The sequence below is a fragment of the Triturus cristatus genome, chromosome 3_2 (genome assembly GCF_964204655.1).
Source record: "Triturus cristatus chromosome 3_2, aTriCri1.1, whole genome shotgun sequence".
Lineage (NCBI taxonomy): Eukaryota > Metazoa > Chordata > Amphibia > Caudata > Salamandridae > Triturus > Triturus cristatus.
Genome location: NC_140584.1, coordinates 135,567,959 through 135,590,691, shown reverse-complemented (window position 1 = coordinate 135,590,691; position 22,733 = coordinate 135,567,959). Strand labels below are relative to the sequence as shown.

The following is a 22,733-nucleotide window of genomic DNA, read 5'->3' as shown; positions in this document are numbered from 1 at the left end:
TTTCATGCTCCTCCTGTGACATCACCAGCATGGTTTTATCATTATGGCCGTCACCATAAAATAGAAAGTTAATTTTTAGCTGTGAATAATGAAGCCTGTTAAAGTCTCTGGCTTGAAACTAATGTGGCACCAAAGTAAATAGTACCGTCAGGACAATCTTTACGCTATGTCCTATGAGAGTCACTGTTCCTATAGGAAAGGAAAGGATAGGCAGAGGAGACGGCGTGAGGTCGGGTAGGTGCACGGGCCTTCAAAACCTACGAGGAACTATCTCGAGGGAACCCTCAGCTGATTCTCATGGGGAAGTTTTCCAGCTTAACTTACTTGAAATACTACTTCCTTACTTTCTATGTGGTGCTAGATTAATTATTACAGGCCACATATATTTCTCATCTATCACCACACTCTTTCTTTCTCGTCCTGAAGAAGTGCATGGGATCTCCCCCTGAGACCATTACATTGCGCAAAACATGTTGACCTAAAAACATACCCAATAGGGGTGTGTTGTAAACCTAGCTACAGAGGGCCATTATCTCCCTCACAGCAGCACCACCTTTTTGGTTTTCACTAATGACAGAGGGATTATCTTTCTAATAAACTTTTCCAGGCACCCCTCCAGTCATTTTTTAACTTCATGTTAGGACACCACCGCCACTCACCCCCGTGCACCCTTATGGCTTTATCCTGAAAAGGTCTCCGCACAAGTGATCCTTCAGGGGACCCGTAGGGCATTGCAGCACCGGCTCGACGAGGAGCAATAGCCCAATGATGAAGCATGACATCCTTTGAGGTGTGTGAGGGCACCAAGCACAGGACACACTGTTCCCAGTCATCACAATATTAGAACAACCATTGTTTCTTTCGATGCCAATCTATTATAGGAAAAGTGACTCTTGTGGGATTTAGTGTATTTTTCAGGCGCACAAGTCACTGGACCTCTATGTAGCTCCTCTCTCTGATTATGTCAATCTTTATGCTACCCAGAACCTGTGTTTATATTAAGGTCCCAGTCTATACATTCCATTGTGAGGTAGGAAATTGAACAATCTTCAGTGAGAAAAGGTTCTCTCCATTAATGATCTGCCTGTGTTGTAAGGAGCAATTTTGATCAGAGGCATGCAGAAACAGTAATTGTTGGTAAACACATACGACACACAGAAAAGTCGGAATTAAGTCTTTGCAAATTAGTAAACATAATCAGCATCTTTGCAACATCAATCTTTAAATGATGATCCATCTTTCATAATCAGTTCATACCAAAAGAGCCAGATGTTGATTCATTGTCCCCCTCTGACCCACTACATAATCCCTCTGTGCCCTCCAGTATACCAAGTACATTGGTCCTGTTGTTCCTGACTGCCAGCTGGAGTGGAGTGCAGCCACAAGAGTCTTCAATATCTTGAACAGCACCCGATCTGAGAAGAGTCTTTGCAATGGCGGCATTGCCATTGAGGGCAGCTATGTGCAATGGCGTCCAGCCAAACTTGTTCTTCGCATTGACATCTGCCCAATGATTGAGAAGAGAGATAGTGCTGTGAAAGGAGCTGCGCTGCACGGCCAGGTGCAGAGGTGTCCACTCTGATAATTCTGCAAGATTGGGATCCGCACCAAGACTCAAAAGCTGTGCAACCACTGGCTCCTCGCTGTAGCGAGCTGCCAAGTGTAGGGGGGTCCAGTTCATATCGCCTTTGGCATTGATGTTGGCATGCTTTTCATGAAGCAGGTTTATGATGGTAATGTTTCCCTTATAGGCTGCCAAGTGCAGTGGTGTCCATCCTTGTAAAGTTTTAAGGTTGACATTGGCTTCATGTTTGATCAGTTTTGTACAGATATTTTTATTTCCCTTCACGGCGGCCATATGCAGAGGGCTATAAAGACTTGAGTCAAGGCAGTTGACAGTGGCCCCCCTTCCTAGTAGGTGTTGCATTATCCTAACTTCACCCTTATCAGCTGCAATGTGCAGTGCTGTCCTGCCATTTTCCTGTTTGATGTTCGTGTCTGCTCCTTGATTCACAAGAAATTTGGCAAGGTCAGCATGGCCAAAGTAGGTCGCCAGGTGGAGTGCTGTTTTACCGTCATTCTCCAGAATGTTTGGGGCACAGTGTCGTGAAAACAACACTCTAACAACATTCAAGAAGCCATTTTGGGAAGCCAGGTGGAGAGGCGTCCATCCATCATCTTCCTGGGCATTGACCAAGGCCTGGTTGTCCAGCAAAAGTCTAGCAATCCTATCATCGCCAGCCTGCGCTGCAAAATGTAAAGGCGACCACTTTTCATCATCACTCATGTTGACATCAGCTCCACGCTTAATCAGAATGGAGCAAACGTTTGGGTGTTTTCTCTGCACTGCCAGGGTGAGTGGTGTGAAACCATTAACTGTTTGACTGTTCACATTCGCCCCGCGATCCAGCAGGTAAGTCACTGTGCCTTCATTGCCTTGCACGGCCGCAAAGTGGAGCAAAGTAAAATCGTTTTCATGCAGGCGACTTATGTCAACATCAGTTATATACTGACCACTTTCACGGTTCAAATGTGCCAACAGTTCCTCTGTTCCTGAAAATTGTGAGAGAATAAGAAGGTTAGTCCTTTAACACTTAAGGAAACTTGTGACCTCCACAAACGTACCTAAGACTCATGCATTGCAAAGAATTGACACTTTAACATTGCTGTCAACCACCAGACATCAAGGAATGATTATTATTATTCATGACATCACTGGAATGCTTATATTAGCACCTATGATTTCGTCGAATGCTCACTTTAGCACAATGCTCATATTAACAGGTGTGATATCACAGAAAGGGTTATATTAGCATCTGTGATGTCACAAACATGCGTATATTATCAACTGTGATATCACAGATATGCTTATAACAAATACACTTACATTAGCAGTGTGATATCATCGATATGATTATAAAAAATGCACTTACATTAGCACTTTGGATATCCAGATATGCTTATAACAAATACACTTACATTAGCACTTGTAATATCACAGATAGGCTTATAACAAATGCACTTACATTAGCACTTGGGATATCATAGATATGCTTTTAACAAATACACTTACATTAGCACTTGTAATATCACAGATATGCTTATAACAAATGCACTTACATTAGCAGTGTGATATCATCGATATGATTATAAAAAATGCACTTACATTAGCACTTATGATATCACAGATATGATTATAACAAATACACTCACATTAGCACGTGTGATATTACAGATATGCTTATAACAGATACACTTGCATTAGCACTTGGGATATCACAGATATGCTTATAACATATATACTTACATTAGCAGTGTGATATCACAGATATGCTTATAACAAATACACTTGCATTAGCACTTGGGATATCACAGATATGCTTATAACATATATACTTACATCAGCAGTGTGATATCACAGATATGCTTATAACAAATACACTTGCATTAGCACTTGGGATATCAAAGTCATATTTCGAGTATCATCTGCAATATCACTGGAATGAGTTACCAGCAAATGTGATCTTTATTTAGCTGTACTGTGTCTGAGATGCACTACAGGTTTATCAGAGGCCCTAGCCTGAAGAATAATACAAGAAGCACATTAGCATACTAAGATAATGCTTGCAAAACACACATTTTCACTTGGGTAACTGTATCGAACACTTTCCACTTGATAATGAGCTGGACAATCAGAATAAGTAACTGATGTAACTTTAACGTCCTTCACAAATGCAAGTGATATGTGTACATAATATGATTTCCACTATGGTTCCCATTTTTGCTAAGTATACAAGAGATTCAGTTCCATGATTATTACATTCGCAGTACTAGCTGTGTTTATGAAAGGTTTTGAGCTACTTTTGTTTCTTTGCTCATTAGGTAATCTTAGTCCGTCTTCAGGTCCTCCCTTTGAATTTTAGAGTAGTCATTCTGTGCTTGCATACATGTTTTTAGCAGCAAGGTGTTCTGTGGATTGTCACTTATCAACTTGTCCAACTTTTATGTTTAGCAGTCACACATCCAGTAATCTGACATGGCATGGATGCTTTGAAAACATTCAAAAGCACTGATGTTAGGGAATTTCTGATCTAAACCTAGGTATATTTGCACCTGTTATCAAATGCTAATTTACCAATCAGTTTCTGAAAGGATGGCCATACAGGAATTCACCACGTTTTCTCAAATATTTCTTCTTTCCCCTTCTCTCCAAACATCACACGTTCTTATTTCCTCTTTTACCTCCACTCTTGACTGCCTGTCATTTTATCGTTCACTTCTATCTTCAACTTTCACTTTAGTTCCCTTTTTCAAACCTTGTTCCCTATTTTGCTGTACATACCCTTTCTGTCTACTTCTCCTCTACCTCTGCATTTTCTTTATCTCTCCACGCATTTCTATCTCTGCATCTCACATTGCCTCCCCATTGTTATCTCTACCCTTGATGATTTTTGTCGCTGTATTTATGTAATTTTTCTATTTTGTCTTTATTTATAGCTTTCCATTTTGTCACAAATACCCCTATTTCAGTTGTCAATGTATGTAGTGTTCTTTAGAGATGTTGTTAGTACTACCTTCACTCATCCTCTACTTGGTATTCTTCCCTTCTCGGTATCATGTTTCTTTTTATTACCTGCCTATTCACTTGTCATTTTTCTGTTGTCAATATTCATCCGTCTTCTCTATTTTACTACCTTCATAACACTTGCATTTAGCTGCACTTCTCAAAACCTCTCTTCTATCCAGACCGCCATTTTCCTCTTCTGACCATTATATATCTATTTCATATCTTCTTTTATCACTTTGTACGTCTTAAATTGCTCTCTCCCTCTCTCTCTCTATATCTATCTCGCTCGCTCTCTTTCATGCCTGCTTTCTTTATCCATTTTTTCTTAATTTTATTTTCAGCTCTATGGATCCTTGTGTTCACTCACTTCCTGTCATACATTGTCAAACCCTCTCACTAACATTTTCTATCTTCCCCCAGACAGGTCTGACTCTCCTTTGTATTTCTGTTATCTTTTGCTGCTTATGAAAACTCGGTTTCTCACCTTCTGTTTTCCCTTTTTTCTGCAGTGTGTCTGCATTGGGATTAGGTGCCACTGGATTAGGAAAAATGTGTTGTGCTTCATAATCACTTCCCTTTCCTGGTGTGGCACACGGGGGCATCTCCTACGAGCTAATATCATATTTATGGTTATGCAGCCCTAAACAGAATGGCACGGGTTAGTTAACTTAGAAAACACAACAGCCTACATGCAACAAGAACACACAATGGGGTATATTTACAAGCCCCTATCGCCACCACAACGTCACTTCCAGTTTTTGAGTAAAATTCTTATGCTACTAACACCCACACCATAGAGTGTTTTTTCTAACTGAAGGTTTCAAAAGACTGTCTGCTGGCAAAATATAAATCCACTCTACACAGAAAATGACTGAGGCGTTTGACTCATGCTTCTTTTGAATCTCTGGAGCTGAAAGAATAGCTTCAGTGCTAGGGAAGATAGCCCCTTATTCACTACCCACAAGTAAAAGGGGTCAGCTATATCAAGAAGGAGCTTCCCTACTATATAAGCTGGACCCCTGTATCTGGGAATAATGGAAGACACACAAAATGGAAGATGCTGCATCCACCTAGAAGACAACCTGCAAGGCCAGCTCCATTGACTGTAGGTCTGCATGAAAATAGGGAAGAGCATTTCCTAGGTTGCTCACAGCCTTGCACCCAGGAAGCAGTGCTGTATAATGTGAGGACGTTTAGTGGATCAGGGAAGAAAATATAGAACGTTGCTGAAATATGTCACTTCAGACATTTTAACTCCTGCAAGGCTGGCACAAGGTGCCAAGGTCATCCAGCAAAAGACACTAACTCGGAGATTACATTTTCCTGATTTGCCCCTCTTGATGCTTTTGAGTGCAAAGTTCGGGTGTGCCGAAGGAACAGTCAACAAAGGAATCTGAACTATTGGAGTATCGCTTAACTGCAACTTCCAGCAGCAAAGGCAAAACTGTTGACCTGGACAAACCACTAAACCTTGTCAATGTCAATAAACTTAGAGTCAGCCAGAAGGGGTGCCCATCTCCTGGTCCATTAAAATGAACTGGGATTGAAAAGCATTTACCCAACCTCGTTCCATTGATGGAAGGCTGCAGGTTGTAGCTAGGGTGGAGTCAGCTGCATCTATTTGATTGTTGGATTTTATATTTCTATGAATTTCTGTGGATGTATTTTAATTGTATTACAAGTCTTGATCTCTACGCCCTCTTATTGCCAATTTGGCATCTTTGTAATCATTAAACATTAAACTTTACTACTCTTACCTTAATTGGTTTGGAAATGTTAACATTTTATTTTTCAATTGTAATATTGTTTGGTATCTCTGTATATGTTCCCACATGCACTTTTCTTTGAGGGAGTCCTCACTGCTTGTGCCAAGCCACCAAAGTTAAACTCAGAATTTTATATAGAAACTTGCTTTTACTTTTATCTACCAGATTGCTTTGACTGTGTGGGAGCTTACCCCCGGCTTTTATTAAGTTTGAGTTCCCTGGGGTAAATTTGGAAATGTTAACATTTTATTTTTCAATTGTAATATTGTTTGGTATCTCTGTATATGTACCCCGTGCACTTTTCTTTGAGGGAGTCCTCACTGCTTGTGCCAAGCCACCAAAGTTAAACTCAGAATTTTATATAGAAACTTGCTTTTACTTTTATGTACCAGATTGCTTTGACTGTGTGGGAGCTTACCCCCGGCTTTTATTAAGTTTGAGACCCTGGGGTAAAAACATCCTGATTTCCAACAACTGGATGCTGTCAGAAAAGAATTATGCATTTTATCTGCTCCTTAAACACAGCTGAGTGAGATTATGAATGGCAGACAATTTATTTGGTGCAATTGTGAATTTTTGTGTTGAGAATACAAAATACGAATGATAGTGGCGCTCACTGATAGTACTAAAAGCATAAACTCAAGGAGACTAAATGTATTTGAGGGTTTTCCTTTAACATTGAATTATTTTGAGGAAAAGTAAATGCACCTGATTCACAAATGGAAAAACTATTGGGGCATATCATCAAGGACCGGCGATAATTATCGCTAAGCGAACTTAGCGCTAGGATAATTATCGCCGGCTAACGTGGATTTTTATCGCTGAGATAGCGTGCTATTAGCAACGCTTATCTCAAAAGCGATAAAAATCCTAGCGCTAACTGCCAAACGTGAGATTATCGCTGGAAACCCAGCGATAATCTCACGAAGTTTGGCGTTAGCTTGATGATAGGGCAAGACAAACTTAGCCATGATATCCACCTTCCATAGGATATCAAGGCTAAGTCAGTCCTGAAGAAGGCGTAAGGAAAGTAGCGATAACAGGGGTTATCGCTACTTTTCTTGCCGCTATGCTTCATACCGTGGGGCTTGATGATAGGAGAAATGTCGCCTAGCGACACTTCTCCAGTCATGTCAGGGCAGGAATGGCCACTTTGCATCTCATTAGAGATGCAAAGATGGGCATTCAGATTTCAGGTGCTAATGCAAGGTTTCACGCGATAGCGTGACCTTGCTGATTAGGCGATAAAATTATCGCCGCTTTTCGCCCGAAAACGGACGCAAAAGCGGCGAGAAATTTTTTATCGCCTCGTTGCTAATATGCAACTATTGTTGGTTAGCTAAGATGTTGAGGTACAGAAGTGAGGTCTAAGGATATGAGACACAAAAATGAATGTAAGTCAGAAACTTTTTCTGCGTGTACCCTAAAATGAAGAATCGCAGGAATTCCTACTTTGCTTCTAACCTACCCTCCTCTTAATTGAAAGTGAGTTAGTTTTAGAATGAACTCTCCTTAACTAGTTGTTAGTTAGTTACTGTGAATCATGGATAAAAGTTTGTCAAGCTATGTGCTGTCAACTGACAGAATAAAATGCTACGCGTGTTGAAACTATTAACAGACAATAGATAGTATTACTTACCACTACTGCATGTGCTCTGGGAACCTGATGACGTGTTGCTGTTCTTTTAGACCATAATAAGCAAGCGAGGGAGAGAAAGAGAAAGAACAAAAGTGTTATACTCTATTTAAATGTGATGTACATTTTTCTTGCAATTTTAAAACAATTTTCCGATCACAAAGTTTTTCTACTGCATATTCAATGTGAGTTCATAGGCTTCTAGTTTTGATAGAGAAAATGGTTTACTGACCCATATATTCTCGGCCCATAATGCATCTGGTACTGCCTTCGATCCGGTTACATTACCTTTTGCTTGGATTCTATACACCTTGAACATGAGAGATGCAACATCTAGAAAGATGCTAAAATGTTGAGGCTTTAGATAATAAAAAATATGACTTTTTTGATTGGATGTAGGAAATATTCTGAAAGGTTAGTGCTTTCTAAGGCTGTTGAAAATACTGACAGAGTCAGCTATATCAGGTGAACCTGACATGAGATTCTTTTGTGCCATTTATGGGACACCAACCCAGGTAGAACATGTCTGGAATTTTCTAAAGGTTAGTCTGCATCTGCTTGGGTGAGAAAGAGTGAAACACATGATGCCATGCCCTAGAAATTTGCCATGGCTGTCTCCTTTTGGCTCATTCAGTAGACCTTGTTGGTGGTCTCCTGCGCCGCTGCGAGTGTGATCTACCCAGCCTTGACCTAGCGCTGCTGACCTGCTCTCATCTGTTCTTAATGGCCCGACCTGCTCTGCTGTGGCCCAAAATGCTTGCTCTTATTTACCTGATTGGCCTGCTGTGTCAGACATTGCCTTCCTTCCATGCCTTCTTATGGATCCTGAGGCCACCCTATGCCCCATCTCTCATCCAGCTTCTGGACTACATTCCACCGGCCTGAGGAAGCAACTCCCTTGGCCTCCCTTCTCATCCATCAGAACACCAAGGTCAGCTTCTGCACCCTCCTAGAGCATGTCCTCCTGGGCCCCCTGTGCTAGGACTCACAGCCCATGCGGACCTGCGGGGTCAGGTTTGCTGGGTGGAATCTGGTGGGGGCTGGTGCCCCTGCCTTTTCCTCCACACCAGTGGCAGCTCCTCCTCTACAGCAGAAGAGCGTCGCCCCCCTCCCCAACAAGAGCTGAAAAAAATTGAAAAATAAAATGATAACAACCCAAGGGGCATACTTACACGGGCATAGCGCCACAGGAAAGTCACTTTTAATGATGTTCCTTGAAGCGCAATGCCCTGGTCCATGTTTACAAGGTAGTGTTAAGCCTCTTAACATGGTTTAATAGGCCCTTGTCAATATGCCCCTTACCTCAGCAGTCCGCTGCGGCAAAGGGGCGGGCAATGGTTGTTTGTGTGAGTGTTCCACCGCAACGTCCATTGCTTTTTGATGCTGCTCCCTATTTATAAGTAAATGGGGGGCAGAGCCAAAAATAAGACTAGGGAAAACCTTGTCTTAAATAGGTGAAATGAGGAGAAATTATTCATTTCTCTTTGTTTTTGTTGTTGCTGCAAACATAGAAACAGCAAATCACCAGTAGGGATTGTTCAGGTTCAGGAAGGTGTCCCTTCCTGCACATAAAAAATCATTGAAAAATTATGTTTCGCAACTTCTATATGTGTTGCATTCTGTAGCACACATAGAAGTTCCAAATCGCCATCATTGATTGTTTATGTGTAGGTACCCTTGCGATATGCTGCAAGGGTGCTCTCCGACAGTTTCTTGTGAATATCACCCCTGGTTTATTATCAATTTATCTTTCTCTCCTGGGTAAGTCAAGGGGGAAGGGCCATCGTGGGGGCAGCCACGTAGGGGGAGTGGTAGGCACTGTTGTCAGTGTGCATGTGGGTTCGGCCGGCCGTCTCAGGACAGCCAACCCAACATGCACACTGAAGCTGTCTCCAACCCACACTGTGTTGCTGGGTTGCAGACAGCAGGCACAGTTGCCCAGTCTCTGTGGGAGTGCTCAGACCAATCCTGATACTCCTTGCATGCTGCTGAGAGCAGCATCACGATTTACCGCAGGGAATTCTGGGAGCCTGTACTGGTGATGAGCAGAAGAGGGTGATGCAGCAGGTAGGTTATTTTTTATTTGTGTTTTGTTGTTGTCGTTGCCAGCCCCCTCACTCAGTCCAGACACCAGCCACTACTGCTCCACACCTGTTGCTGCCCATGGCCTCTGGGAAGGCATCCCCGAGTTGCTGTTCACCGAAGCTGTGGCCCTTTGGAAGCCCTCACCACTATTGCCACCCAAATGCTTTGACCACCTGATGGACCGCATCCTGCAGGAGATCACAGCGGTGTGCCACAAACTCAAAATAATAGATGCGAAGATCACAGATCTTTCCTCAGCAATTAAATCTATCAGGACAGACATTGGGGCATTCCAACTGCGACTAGATGGTGTTGAAACTCTGAACTCTGATACATCAGTCACAAGGTTACAGTTCTGGAAGACAGGACCAGGAGAAATAGCATCCACTTTTTCTGCTTTCCTGAGAAGGTTATAAAAAATTATGCAGGCACTTCTTATCTCATGGTGCTGTGTTTTGCCACGCCCCTTGAGATCCAACATGCCTACCGTATCCATACCCGCAGGCATGTCGATGGCGAATAGTAGGGGGGTTCTTTTCTGACCCCTTCCCAAACTGACGTGGGATGAGACAGGGATGTCCTCTCTCGCCACTTCTTTTCTTGTTAGTCCTGGAACAATTAGCTGCAGCCATACATCAATTGCCGGAGATTGTGAGCATCCCCACTCTTGGGGGTCCTTCCTCCATCCTCCTTTATGCAGGAGATATTTTGTTGACTCTCAAAAAACTCCCTAGACCTCTCCAGGCTCTTAAGGCACTCATAGACAGATTTGTGCAGATAATAGGGTACAGGATCAACCGGGCGAAGAGGCTTTACCCCTCTCCCTAAACACAGCAGCTGCCACTATTCAGGACTACCTGTTCCTCTGGATGGTGGCTGATCTCCAATATCTCAAGGTCTTTGTTAGCACTGGATCACATGATGAAGGACAACATCAAGCCCTTGATGGAACAGACAAGGGCAGTCTTTGCCAAATGGGCACACCTTAATTAGACACATCAAAGGTTTCATTTGGGGCACTGTCAAACCACATCTGGAAGCATCCAAGCCGATTGCCCAAAGGAAATATAGTGGCCTGGGGCTTCCCTTGGTTGAGCACTATTCTTTAGAGTGTCAATTCTTGTAACTTGCCTTGATACAGTAGGGGATGGCCGATCCTCCCCACTGGGTTCTGATAGAAAGACACACATCTCACAGTCCACTCGTTCTCCAACCACACTATATATATGGTGCCTTCAAGGCATGTTCTGCCAATCCAATGTTCCGGGCTATGGCCCTGGCCTGGAAGTGAGCACATGTACTCCTCTCAAATGATCCTTGTCTGCACGATGAGGCCCCCCTCTGGTGGAACACTAGCATTCGTATCGGGGGAAATATGCCTGATTGGCCTATATGGTGACTTCCGGGCATCGAAACCCTCTCCCAGACCCTAGACAATTGCTCCAATAAATCTTTCATGGCCCTGCAAGACAAACTCCATCTGCTCCTCCATCAGCACTGGTGATACCTGCAACTTCGCCACTGCCTTTCTTGCAATCTGAGTGCGCCTCCGTTGACCTTGGCATCCTCCCTCATTGCAATTTATTTGCGAGTGTGGGACTTATACCGTGGAGTATTGTTGGATCAGTACAACTTTATAGTTTGACATACATACTTCCTAACTCAGTCATGCGGACTACTTACCCTTGGGAAAGCATGCCTGCAGGTATAATAGAAGGAAGTGGACTGGACAGAGGTCCTGGAATGCTTTAAAAACTCAAGCATACATGCACACAGCACACCTCCCTCTCCACCCCACCAACCCCAGCATACTCTCAGGCACCACAACAACAGACACAGAGCCCTCCACAGCCACACTCATGCCTGCAGACGACACTGCAACAGGCACATACCCCTCCACAGCTACACTCTTACCCCCAGACAACACAGTAATAGACGCAAAGCACTCCAAAGCCACATTCCACAGCACACACAGGCACAACACACAAACATTCACAGTCACCCACAGAACAGACACCAACACATCACACAGTGCAAAGAGACACAGCTCACACTTCCACTCCCTCTTCCCCCAATCCCGAACTCCATCCCGAACATCCTACCCATTTCCCCGTGAAGATATTTTGTTTGCCCATGCCCTTTCCCATATGAAGCCTGACCCCCTTCCCAAAGTCCCAAAAACCTTTCCAACACCCAAACCCATCCCTTCCACTTCCCACTCCACCCCAGAGAAACAGTATCCCCACCCCCCTAAACCCAGGCCAAAACAAACATAAATCCCACTCCCAAGGACAAACCCACCTCTCCTACTTTCCACTTCCCCCCAGAAAACCAGCATCCATCCCCACCCCCTGAATCCAAGCCAAAATAAAAAAAAACATAAAAACCCCTCCAAAGGACAAACCCATCCCTTACAATTCCCACTCCACCCGATAGAAAAAGCATCCCCACCCCCTTGAACCCAGGACAAAATAAAACAACATAAAAACCCCTCTCAAAACAAAACCCATCCCTCTAAAAACCTCTGCCCCCATCCCAACAACCATCTTCGAGGTACTTGCTATGCCCAATGGATGCCCCTTTGCAAGGAGGTTCCTTGATAGTGTCAGTAAGGGCAAGTTTGGTGGCACAGCATTGTGATGTGGCACATGTACACTGAATGGACTGGCCATTGCCCTTTGTTTAAAATCCGGTTATGACATACTGTCATTAAAATCTTTTCATAGTTTTGAAGACATTGGTCCTGCCATTACTTTTTTAACTATTTGATGTCATTGTATAGTTAGCGATGTGTGACTACAGTTTTGTTTGTTTCATCCCTGATTACTGATCTGGATGAAGTGGTTTGTATGATGTGACCTTGGAGCCAGTGCCGGAGTTACACAGGACAAGGGGAAATGTTGGATGGATGTCTATGTGGGATAAAATCCAAATGGGGCAGACATTGGGTGACAGGTTAAGTATTTCATCTTGGCCTTGCCACTGCCCAAATCATTTGGGTTGCACTTCTCCCTCTGATGTATGTAGGATATGTGTTAGGTGTGTTGAAGTTAGATATTTGTTTATCCATACATGGAGGGAGTTAACTTTCCATACCTTTGTGCAGTTCTGCATGGACATGTGTCCATTTTCCTATGTGTACCGTACAGCTACTTTATCTATATGTGTGCCACATGCTGTTCGTGCTGAGTTTCCTTTCATGAGTTGTACTTGCACATTCCCTACACATGCTTGACATTTGGTTATGCCGTTGATTGTCCCTGATATACTTCAATTCCCAGGTCCAGTACACATTGAGTTTGTCAGGTATGTGCAAAATGTACTGTGCCCCAGGGCCCCAGCCTTTCAGGGTTCTCCCCAATAGAGGCATTGCTATCCTGCAGAGAGTGTTTCCGTTGTGCCCTTGAAATGCTTCTCACATTGATTCTATGTAATCCCATTGACTGACATTAACTTTTTATGTGGGAGATTTTTGAGAGTCCAGTACAGAGTTGTGGCAAAGAAGATGTGCTTCACTTAAATGGCACATCCATACAGATGTTTCTTTTACATCAAAAAAGGACCTGGGATGTGTAAAGTGTGAGTATGTCACATTTACTATAGTATCTTGGTTCGAGGTGCAGTGAAAGGGCCTTATCGTAGTTGTAGTCACTTCAAACTCACTTTACCAACACTTGAGAAATGGTAAGTTGCAAGATGTGTGAAGATCAGTTGTGACATGACAGACAAGTGAGAAGGGGCAAAAGGAGTCTAGCATCTTGGTTAGAGTTGCAGTGACAGGGTCTCATGGTATTTGTAGTCACTTCAATCTCACTTTACCAACACTTGAGAAATGGTAAACTGCATGATGTGTGAAGATCATTTGTAACATGCCAGACAAGTGAGAAAGGGCAAAAGATATGTATGAGAGACATTAATAGGTGTGCTATTGACGAGGAGGCAATGTTGTGGAACACAAAATAATTCACACATCACTATCACTGAATATAATTTGCAAACACATGTCCTTTGTGTACAATGTGCCTATGTAGTACCAGTGTTTTGGCCAGGTAGGGCATCCTACAGTTGTATTTTTGATCATTCTTTTGAAACAACCCAGACAGGGTCCCTGTAAACATGTAAATTACTTAGGGCCATGCCCCTCCCATGCCTGGTCCATTGCAGGACATGGTTTTGCTGAGCAGTCTATTGAAACTGGTAGTTGTATGACTTTCTGTCGATTTCATCCACGACGGAGCGGGTTTTTTATGTGATTGAGCAAGTACAGCAGCAGCAGGACGTGTCCAATGGGCTCCATGTCAGCAGAAGGAATGTAGAGGTGAGTAGAGTTGAGTTTTGACCTTATAAACCTCCCTTTCTGCTGTCTCAGATGTGGTGGTTGGAGCACCATGGTCACGCCCGCTGTAAAGCAGCTCATAATTGGGCGGCGGTTTTACTGGTGGTCGGAGTCTCCCATAGCCTCATTCGCCAATTCCATGGCAGCCGTGGTTGGAGTTGGCCAGCGGTTTGCCGCCGGACTTTCAAACTGCGATCAAACAATGTCTTAATAAGGAGGTCAGACTGCCGAGGTCACAGCAGTCGGACCGCCATGACGGAAACAGTGGTTTCCGGACTGCTAAACTCGTAATAAGGCCCTTAGTGCCGATTTCTGTAGTGATGCCATATTCTTTGATTAAAATGATGGAAACATCCCTGTATGGCTGTGTGGGTACATTGTCAGTATAAGTTTGTTCATAGCTTGCTCGAAGTAAATAAAAATGTTTTGGGGACAGTAGTTTTTTAACTGTTGCTTAATGTGGTTTAGCAGTTTCATGTAGGTACTGCCTAGTTTGTGTAGAAGTAATGCATACACAAAAGTTATATTTGTTTTTTTTAAGTTCACCATAAGGTGTATAGTTGATGGAAAGATTTGGGACACATTTTAAATGTGCCATCCATCATCCATGTTTGACATTGGGCTAGTTTGAGTAAATTTGTTGAGGTATTACATTTGAGTATACATTTGTCATTACTTTTATTATCACATAATAGGAATTGTTACTCTTAATGGTTCATTGTAAGCTGTGGTGCAGTGTCTATAGCTCTGTATGTTTTAGGAGCAGGTGTGGTGTCACTAGTGGCCCTTTTAGTTCATGTTATCAGGCATTTTAAGGTGGGTTTTGATGTTAACTTGTGCTGATTGTTCTTGGGTACTAGTGCTTGCTTCTCTTATATTTTCTAATACTTCTCTCACTTATATTTCTGTTACATTGGGAGGGTGGTTATACTCTTTTACATTAATAACTACAGTTTATTTGGTAGTTACCCTCCCATTACATGCATTCGAAAAATAGTTTGCACATTTCCAATTAATATGTTCAGTAGAAGTATTTTCTTGAATGTAGGTGTGTCCAATTTAACACAGTAAGGTCTCCTTCTATACATTTTTCACCTTACTGTAATAATATGAATATAGAAAAATTGTTTTTTGAAAAATGTTGTTTATTAATATACAGGTAAATATATATTTTTGATTTTTTTTTACTTTCTTGTTTGTTGTTCAGAGAAGTTTTGTGTTCTTGAAAACTTTTACTTTGACATGCTTCCTCTTGAAACAGGTGTTTTTTCTGTTGTAAGAAAAAAAGTAGTTCTATTTATTGTATTTATGATGTTTAATGACGTTTAGGTTAACTGTTGCTGTTTTAGTACTTTTAAAGCAGTATTTTTGATATTTTTTTGTGGTCTTTGATGTTTAATAATAATTGTTTTTTAAAGTAAAAAATATTTAACTTCATATTTTAAATATAATTAGTACTTACTTGGAGAAGTGGATGTATGGCTATGTACGTTGCAGGCTTCTGTTTTGTGTGTAAAATCTGGAAGAGTTTCCTTCTCTTCAAATGTTGGTGTTTTTATGAGCAATTTTTTGCTTTAATAACTCTGTCTTTTATATCGCTTGCTTAATTCGTTGAACTATTTTATTGGCTATAGTTTTGTATGGTTTAATATTATTGGTTGTTTTCAGCTTTATTTCATTTGTGTTTTCAGTTATGTCCTTATTTGGAAAACACCAATTAATTTTTTTATGCTTGTATTCGAGATAACTTATATTATTTAATATTATATGTATTTATTTTAAGTAAAGAAATAATATTATTTGAGATATAAAAACGTGTTGAATGTAAGTGGGATGTACATATTTGTACTGTATAATTTATATGAGTTTTATGTTGATAAATTTCATATATAATCTATTTATATAATGTAGTAGTTACTGTAGGATATATTTTTTGCTGTTCGTTTAAATATTGTGTTTTGCGGTATTTTTACTGCTACTTATCACTTGTTTTAAGGATACTTAGGTAGTCAATATTGTTGACTTAGATATTTTTTAAATAGTCTTGTTGTGCAGTCCTAAAAATACTTAGGATCTGCGCGTTGGTTAGACAACATAAACTAAGGGATTGGTGTCTAGACTTATTCCAGACATCCCCGCAGCCTGTAGACCAGCTAGCTCACAGTGCCACCATAAACCCCCTACCCTTACCAAGGAGCGAGTAGTTTCTGGAAACCATTGACCCTTCAGGGATTGTGGAAACAGTACAGTACTTTTCACTCAGTCAATCGTGCTCGCTTAGTCTCAGAGAGACACACAGAATAAGTGTTGGGGACGTTTTCAATAAGCATTTATTGAACCAGCATCATTTTAGTATAAAACATGTGTGCTGTGACAATCATTTGACAGAAGCAAATGTAAGAGATTACAAGCATCAACAGAGTAAATAGAAGGCAGAATTCTACCATGGTGTTAAAACAGTGCAGGCATATAAACATGACAGTAATCAAGCATACTCCTACAATGCAAACCCTACCTAGGTGTACCTAGCATGTGTGTGGGTGTAAAGCCAAGAATCCCCTAGGAAAGAGGCAACCCCATTGCCTGATGTGAGAGAATGAAGGACCCGGTCTTGGTCAGGAGTTGGACACCCCGCAAGGTATGTCAGACTGCTGTGTGTTGAAGATCCAGCGTGCAGGGACCTCAGTGTCTTGTGTCAGCGTGGAAGTGTCTCCTCTAGTTATCTAGTGAAGGTGCAGTTGTTTTATACCACAAGGATAGCATCTGGATTTCTACCACAATCGATATGTTGTGAGTACAATTATGTAAATGAGCCTAAACCAATAACTGCAATTATGAAAAGTAGTTCTGTCGCTCTAGGATGAACATAGCCATGACTTTCATACAGAGTATGTTAATCCTGTTATGTACGTCATGTGCAGGGGATTTTACAAAGAATACTCATACAAAATGTATGAGGCTAGATTCAAGGAAACCAATCGACATTTATTCAGCACATAACTTGGTAAAAGGTCAGTGCTAGAACCTTTATGCAGAGAAAGGTAGGACAAATATAGGTAAAAGGCGGTTTTGCTACTCAGGCCTAGGTTGGGGAACATAACAGTCTATGGTTAGTTATAAGTCACAAAATTAACTGCGGCCAAACTATGCATACTTTGGCATTGGTGCTCCCAACATCTGCCCACATATATAGAATGGATTACTAAAATATTTAAGGTGGCCTCCTGTGAGAAGCTCATTTATACACTGGCTGATAGATTGGACATCTATCAACAGGTGTGGGTCCCGTTCTTAACAGCAAACATCTGATTGAGACAAAGATGAATATGTGTGCCCTGGACTGGGGCATTGCACCATCTCCCCAATAGGGCAGCTATCACCACACCATACACCTCAGGAGGGCAGTCAGCACCTTCTGCATCAATATTCTCCAGGCTGCACTTTCACCCCCCTCGCATCTCATCAAGTTATAGAGTGCTAAAACAACAGTAAATATGGGCAACCACGAGCAATAGTTGCCAGATTACGTAATGCCTAGGGGCCTTATTCAGAAAGGTAAACTTAAGTTTCATGTAAGTTTACTATGGTATGCTATTCACAAAGGGATTTACGAGTGGTATCTTTACGAGTGCGGAGTCTCCGCATATAAAAAGACTGTTTATGTGCGAAGAGTACGAGCTCGTAAAGATACTACTACTTGTGAATCAGGCCCAAAGTTCTGATGTTCCCGTCGAGTCTTTAGCCCATTTTACTTATTTGTTAAATGAAGGTTAAACACCTGAAAACATGGCGTCCTCTTGAGCTATATGGTAGTCCAGCACATTTTCAGAAGGCTCTTCCATGTTCGGCTGGTATCCTCTTCTAGCTAGAACTGTGGGCGTACCTGTGAGTGATGCAGCCAGGGGAGTTGCACTTGCATACATGCCAACATTTTAAACATGTGAATTGCGAGATTTTGACAATCCAATCAGGAGCATGTATTTTTCCACATTGACTTCTATTGGAGCAGAGGCCATTTTAGGTGGGAGAAACAAAATGGTGCCTCTCTTGTCAGGAACGGACAAGTCTGGATGCACTAGGGCCCAGAGGTGAGAGGGAGGTCCAAAGCGCTCAGCACTGACTCTAGTTTCATGTCTCCCTTCCTGTTCAGAAAGTTTTATTGTGAGTGTCTCCATGGGGCCGAGCACTGTTGTTAACTCTTCCTAGGAGCCATGGAGCGTAAGGAAGAAACACCCCAGACAAGGAGAGGAGAGGAAAACAAGCACTAAGGTGCTATGTACTTAGCACTCAGACAGAAAGATGGCCATTTATAATTAAAAGGAGGAAGAGGGGGCAGGGGAATAAGAAAGACAACGATATTTAAGGGAAAGAAAACAAAGGACACAAAGAAGGGAGGAAGGTGAGACAAAAGGGTAAAAATCAGTCATTCCAAGGAAGGCAAGAGAATAATGGAAGGCAATAGAGAAAAGGGGATGGTGATACAGAGGAGAGAGGGAAAAAAAGGATGGAAATAATAGAGTGCAGGAAAATGGACCAAAGGGATACGTATGAAATAGCATTACTTCAGAGAAGGGCTGATAAATAGGATCAATGCGACTGGAAAGACATAGAAGGGAAAGAAATAGACTGAAAGAGAAAAGGAAAAGATAAGACGCATAGAGACTGGAAAAAAAGAGGGGATGGGAGAGGAAGTGTGAAAAGACAGGGTGGGGGAAATAAAGAAAGAAAGGAAAGGGAAACCAGCAGAAGAAGGAAGACTAGAGATGGAAATGGGAGATTTGAATGTAGAATGAGTAAGAAAGAAACAGAGGGACAAAGGGAACTGAAGATGATCTATACAGGTGAACTAGATGGGTGACAAAGATGAAGGAAGGACATTAGGAGGAAAGAAAGGGATGGCGTAAAAGAGAAAATGGAAGTCTATTCGGTGAACAAACTAAAGGGAGGATGTAGACAAAAGGAGAGAGGGATGGAGATAGGGAATAGAGGACAAACAGAATGAGTAACTCATCTACTCATAACACGAGGCTTAGGTATTATTATTGTAGCAGGTACAGCAGCACTGGTGTCTACAGAAGGGAGGGGGTCACTACCCAAATATTGGCTACCAATTTTATGGACCTGGTGGTAAAGGGGGCCCATTTTCTTTGCATGCACTAGGGACTATGACACCTTTGCAACACAACAGAGCTAGGAAATCTGTCTCTCGAGCACTCAGTAACAGATTTTAAACTATACATTGTAAGATATGAGATTCAAAGAATATTTTAAAATATTTAACACCTTTGTATTCCTTTCCCATTCCATGCTGGTGATCAACTGTGTCGGAGGAGCTGAAGGAAACCACCCTCCTCTTGCAAGCAGATATCTAGAAATATTATACTTCCTTCCGGATGAAATCCAGAACTCATGAACCCCTGATGTAAACAACAGTCTGGCTACAAGCATTCTGACTATATATCACTAGTGCTGGTAATGGAAAATACAACTGACACCCATAAGGGAGGTAGCAGCAGAAAATGGAAAATAATGAGACACAGTCTCCTGAGGAGTCTAGTCTATGACACTGAGCCTGTGCGTTGCTTTCTTACAAACTCTGGGCCATATTTATGATGTTTATGGTGCAGGGCAGTGCAGCAAACCACCTTACTGTGCTGCCCTGCGCCACAAGGAAAAGGCAGGAATGTGTAGCATTTATACAAGACGGCGCATTCCAGTCCTTACCTCTAGACCTGGCCCTAGTTTGGCAGCCTAGCATCAACTTATGAAGCAAGGAGGATTGTTTTGTGCAGGAAGGGGAGCAACTTCCTCCACACAACAATTCTGTGAGGCTTTTTCATCTTTCTGCTTTAGCAGGCTTGATAAAACTGGAAATGCATCAAAAACCTAATGTAACGCAGCAATTTACGCTGCATTGCTTTACTCATTTTTGAACCCATTCAAAAATATCACTTACAGTTTGGATTTCACTTAGACTACCTTGCGTGGTGCAAGATGACGCAAACCAGGTAATAAATATGACCCTATATCCCAACAAAACTTGGCAAAAAGGAAAGTGTGACACTAAAACTATTCTTTCAACATAATCAGGGGGAACAACGTTTACAACGCAACTTTTACAACGCACTACACTTACAACGCATTTTTTACAACGCAACATCCACTACAACGCATTCCATTACATAGCATGACACTACAACGCATTTTTAAAAACTACCTTTACAACGCATTCCATTACATCGCATACTACCTTTACAACGCATACCATTACAACGCATAATATTACACTACACTATCCAACACTTACCCTACTGTTGCACCCCCTGGAGTTAGAATAGTAATTTTTACCCCTATACTATCCAACACTTACCCTACTGTTGCACCCCCTGGAGTTAGAATAGTAATTTTTACCCCTATACTATCCAACACTTACCCTACTGTTGCACCCCCTGGAGTTAGAATAGTAATTTTTACCCCTATACTATCCAACACTTACCCTACTGTTGCACCCCCTGGAGTTAGAATAGTAATTTTTACCCCTATACTATCCAACACTTTCCCTACTGTTGCACCCCCTGGAGTTAGAATAGTAATTTTTACCCCTATACTATCCAACACTTACCCTACTGTTGCACCCCCTGGAGTTAGAATAGTAATTTTTACCCCTATACTATCCAACACTTACCCTACTGTTGCACCCCCTGGAGTTAGAATAGTAATGTTTACCCCTATACTATCCAACACTTACCCTACTGTTGCACCCCCTGGAGTTAGAATAGTAATTTTTACCCCTATTCTATCTAATACTTACCTTAAATGCAATTTAATATTAAGCGTTGTAATGGTATGCGTTGTAAAGGTAGTATGTGATGTAATGGAATGCGTTGTAAAGGTAGTTTTTAAAAATGCGTTGTAGTGTCATGCTATGTAATGGAATGCGTTGTAGTGGATGTTGCGTTGTAAAAAATGCGTTGTAAGTGCATGCGTTGTAAAAGTGTGCGTTGTAACGACATACATCCCATAATCAGGCATTCACAAGACTCATTTTAAAATAAATATAGGCAGTCAAGGCACAAGCTGCATACTGGTCTAATATTGCTAAGGCTAACTGTGGTGATTAGGGGCGTTTTTCAACCTCTTGTCACTGTTTTGATTCATTATGTTGTAGCTCAGCTGGTTTATGCGACTGCTGTATGAGGCACAGGGTTAAGACTGATTTTCATATAGCTGTGGCTGAACTGGGTGGTAAAGGGAGCTAAAGAATGATGATGGATTCAACCCAGATCTGTGACTGGGGGAGAGTGTCTGGAAAGTGTCAGTGCTCTGTCCATCATCTCCATGTGTTTGCTTTGTTCGCCCTAAGTTGGCAGGGTATGCCCAGATGTGGGTCCCTTGCTCATTTTGCCACTGGATTCAAGGTACCCTGGCTGATGAAGGGTGTTACCCCGAAACCGTTTCCAGGATGCTTGTTTCCAGTCCTGGGAAGACATGGCTTGGCAGTTAGGGCTGGACTGTTCCCATGAGGCACAAGGTCAAAACTGATTTGTATATAGCTGCGTCTAAACTGGGGTGGCAGAGTGAGCTAAAGAATGATGTTGATTCAACCCAGATCTGTGACTGGGGGTGAGTGTCTGGAACGGTTCAGCGCTCCGTCCATCATCTCCTTGTGTTTGTGTTTGCAAAATAGTCTATAAACATCTGAACATGAAATGAAGGTACTTGGTGATCACACAAAACATACACATTATACTAGGCACAGATCCTAAGAAAGCAAAAAATGCTAAAATGTCCTTTATCTGTTAGGAATTTTTCAAGTCGTACTGCAGGGTGAATCACTGATTCTGCTGCTCAGCTGATGTGTGTGTGTGCGTGATGCCATGTGTGAGATTCCGGCTAGGATCTACAACTTTGCCAGTCAGACCACTACTTTGACAAATGGATTTAGACTGTCCATGAGGCATTATGCAGCCAGTCACGCTGGAGAGGAAAGTAACAGCCCTCTGCAGTGCCAAACAGCAAAGTACACAATGTAACGTACAAGTCTCCCTCAGGACTTTAGCTTAATGTAACATTGCAAGTATATTTTGTAAACTGCTCTGTTCAAGCAAGGTATATCCTTTTTCGGCATACATATGTTAACTGATAGCCACCTTAATGATACTTCAAACAATGTAAGGCAAGGAAACCAATTGTTGTACTTACTTCATTTACACGTTTGCTGAATTTCTTGAAGAGAGGTACCTTTGTGTAGTTTGGATTTGGGCTCTGTACTAAGCACAGCAGCATATCAGTTTCCACTGAAATATCTGCAGGAAAAGGATATGTTGAGTAAAAAACATGAAA

The 22,733-nt window shown here is 42.0% G+C and overlaps 1 protein-coding gene across 2 annotated transcripts in view; it reads right to left on the bottom strand.

The window, feature by feature from the left end:
* Positions 1–1,160: 1,160 nt before the first annotated feature.
* Positions 1,161–22,733, bottom strand: part of ANKK1 (ankyrin repeat and kinase domain containing 1) — a 238,602-nt gene continuing 217,029 nt past the window's right edge. For both annotated transcript variants that reach the window (XM_085647356.1, XM_085647357.1), the window contains 3 exons: positions 22,593–22,696; positions 7,973–8,015; positions 1,161–2,553 (listed from right to left, as the gene is read on the bottom strand). In XM_085647356.1, coding sequence (XP_085503482.1) covers positions 1,247–2,553; positions 7,973–8,015; positions 22,593–22,696 — 1,454 coding nt within the window. In that variant the 3' untranslated portion in view covers positions 1,161–1,246. The remainder of the gene's footprint in view (positions 2,554–7,972; positions 8,016–22,592; positions 22,697–22,733) is intronic.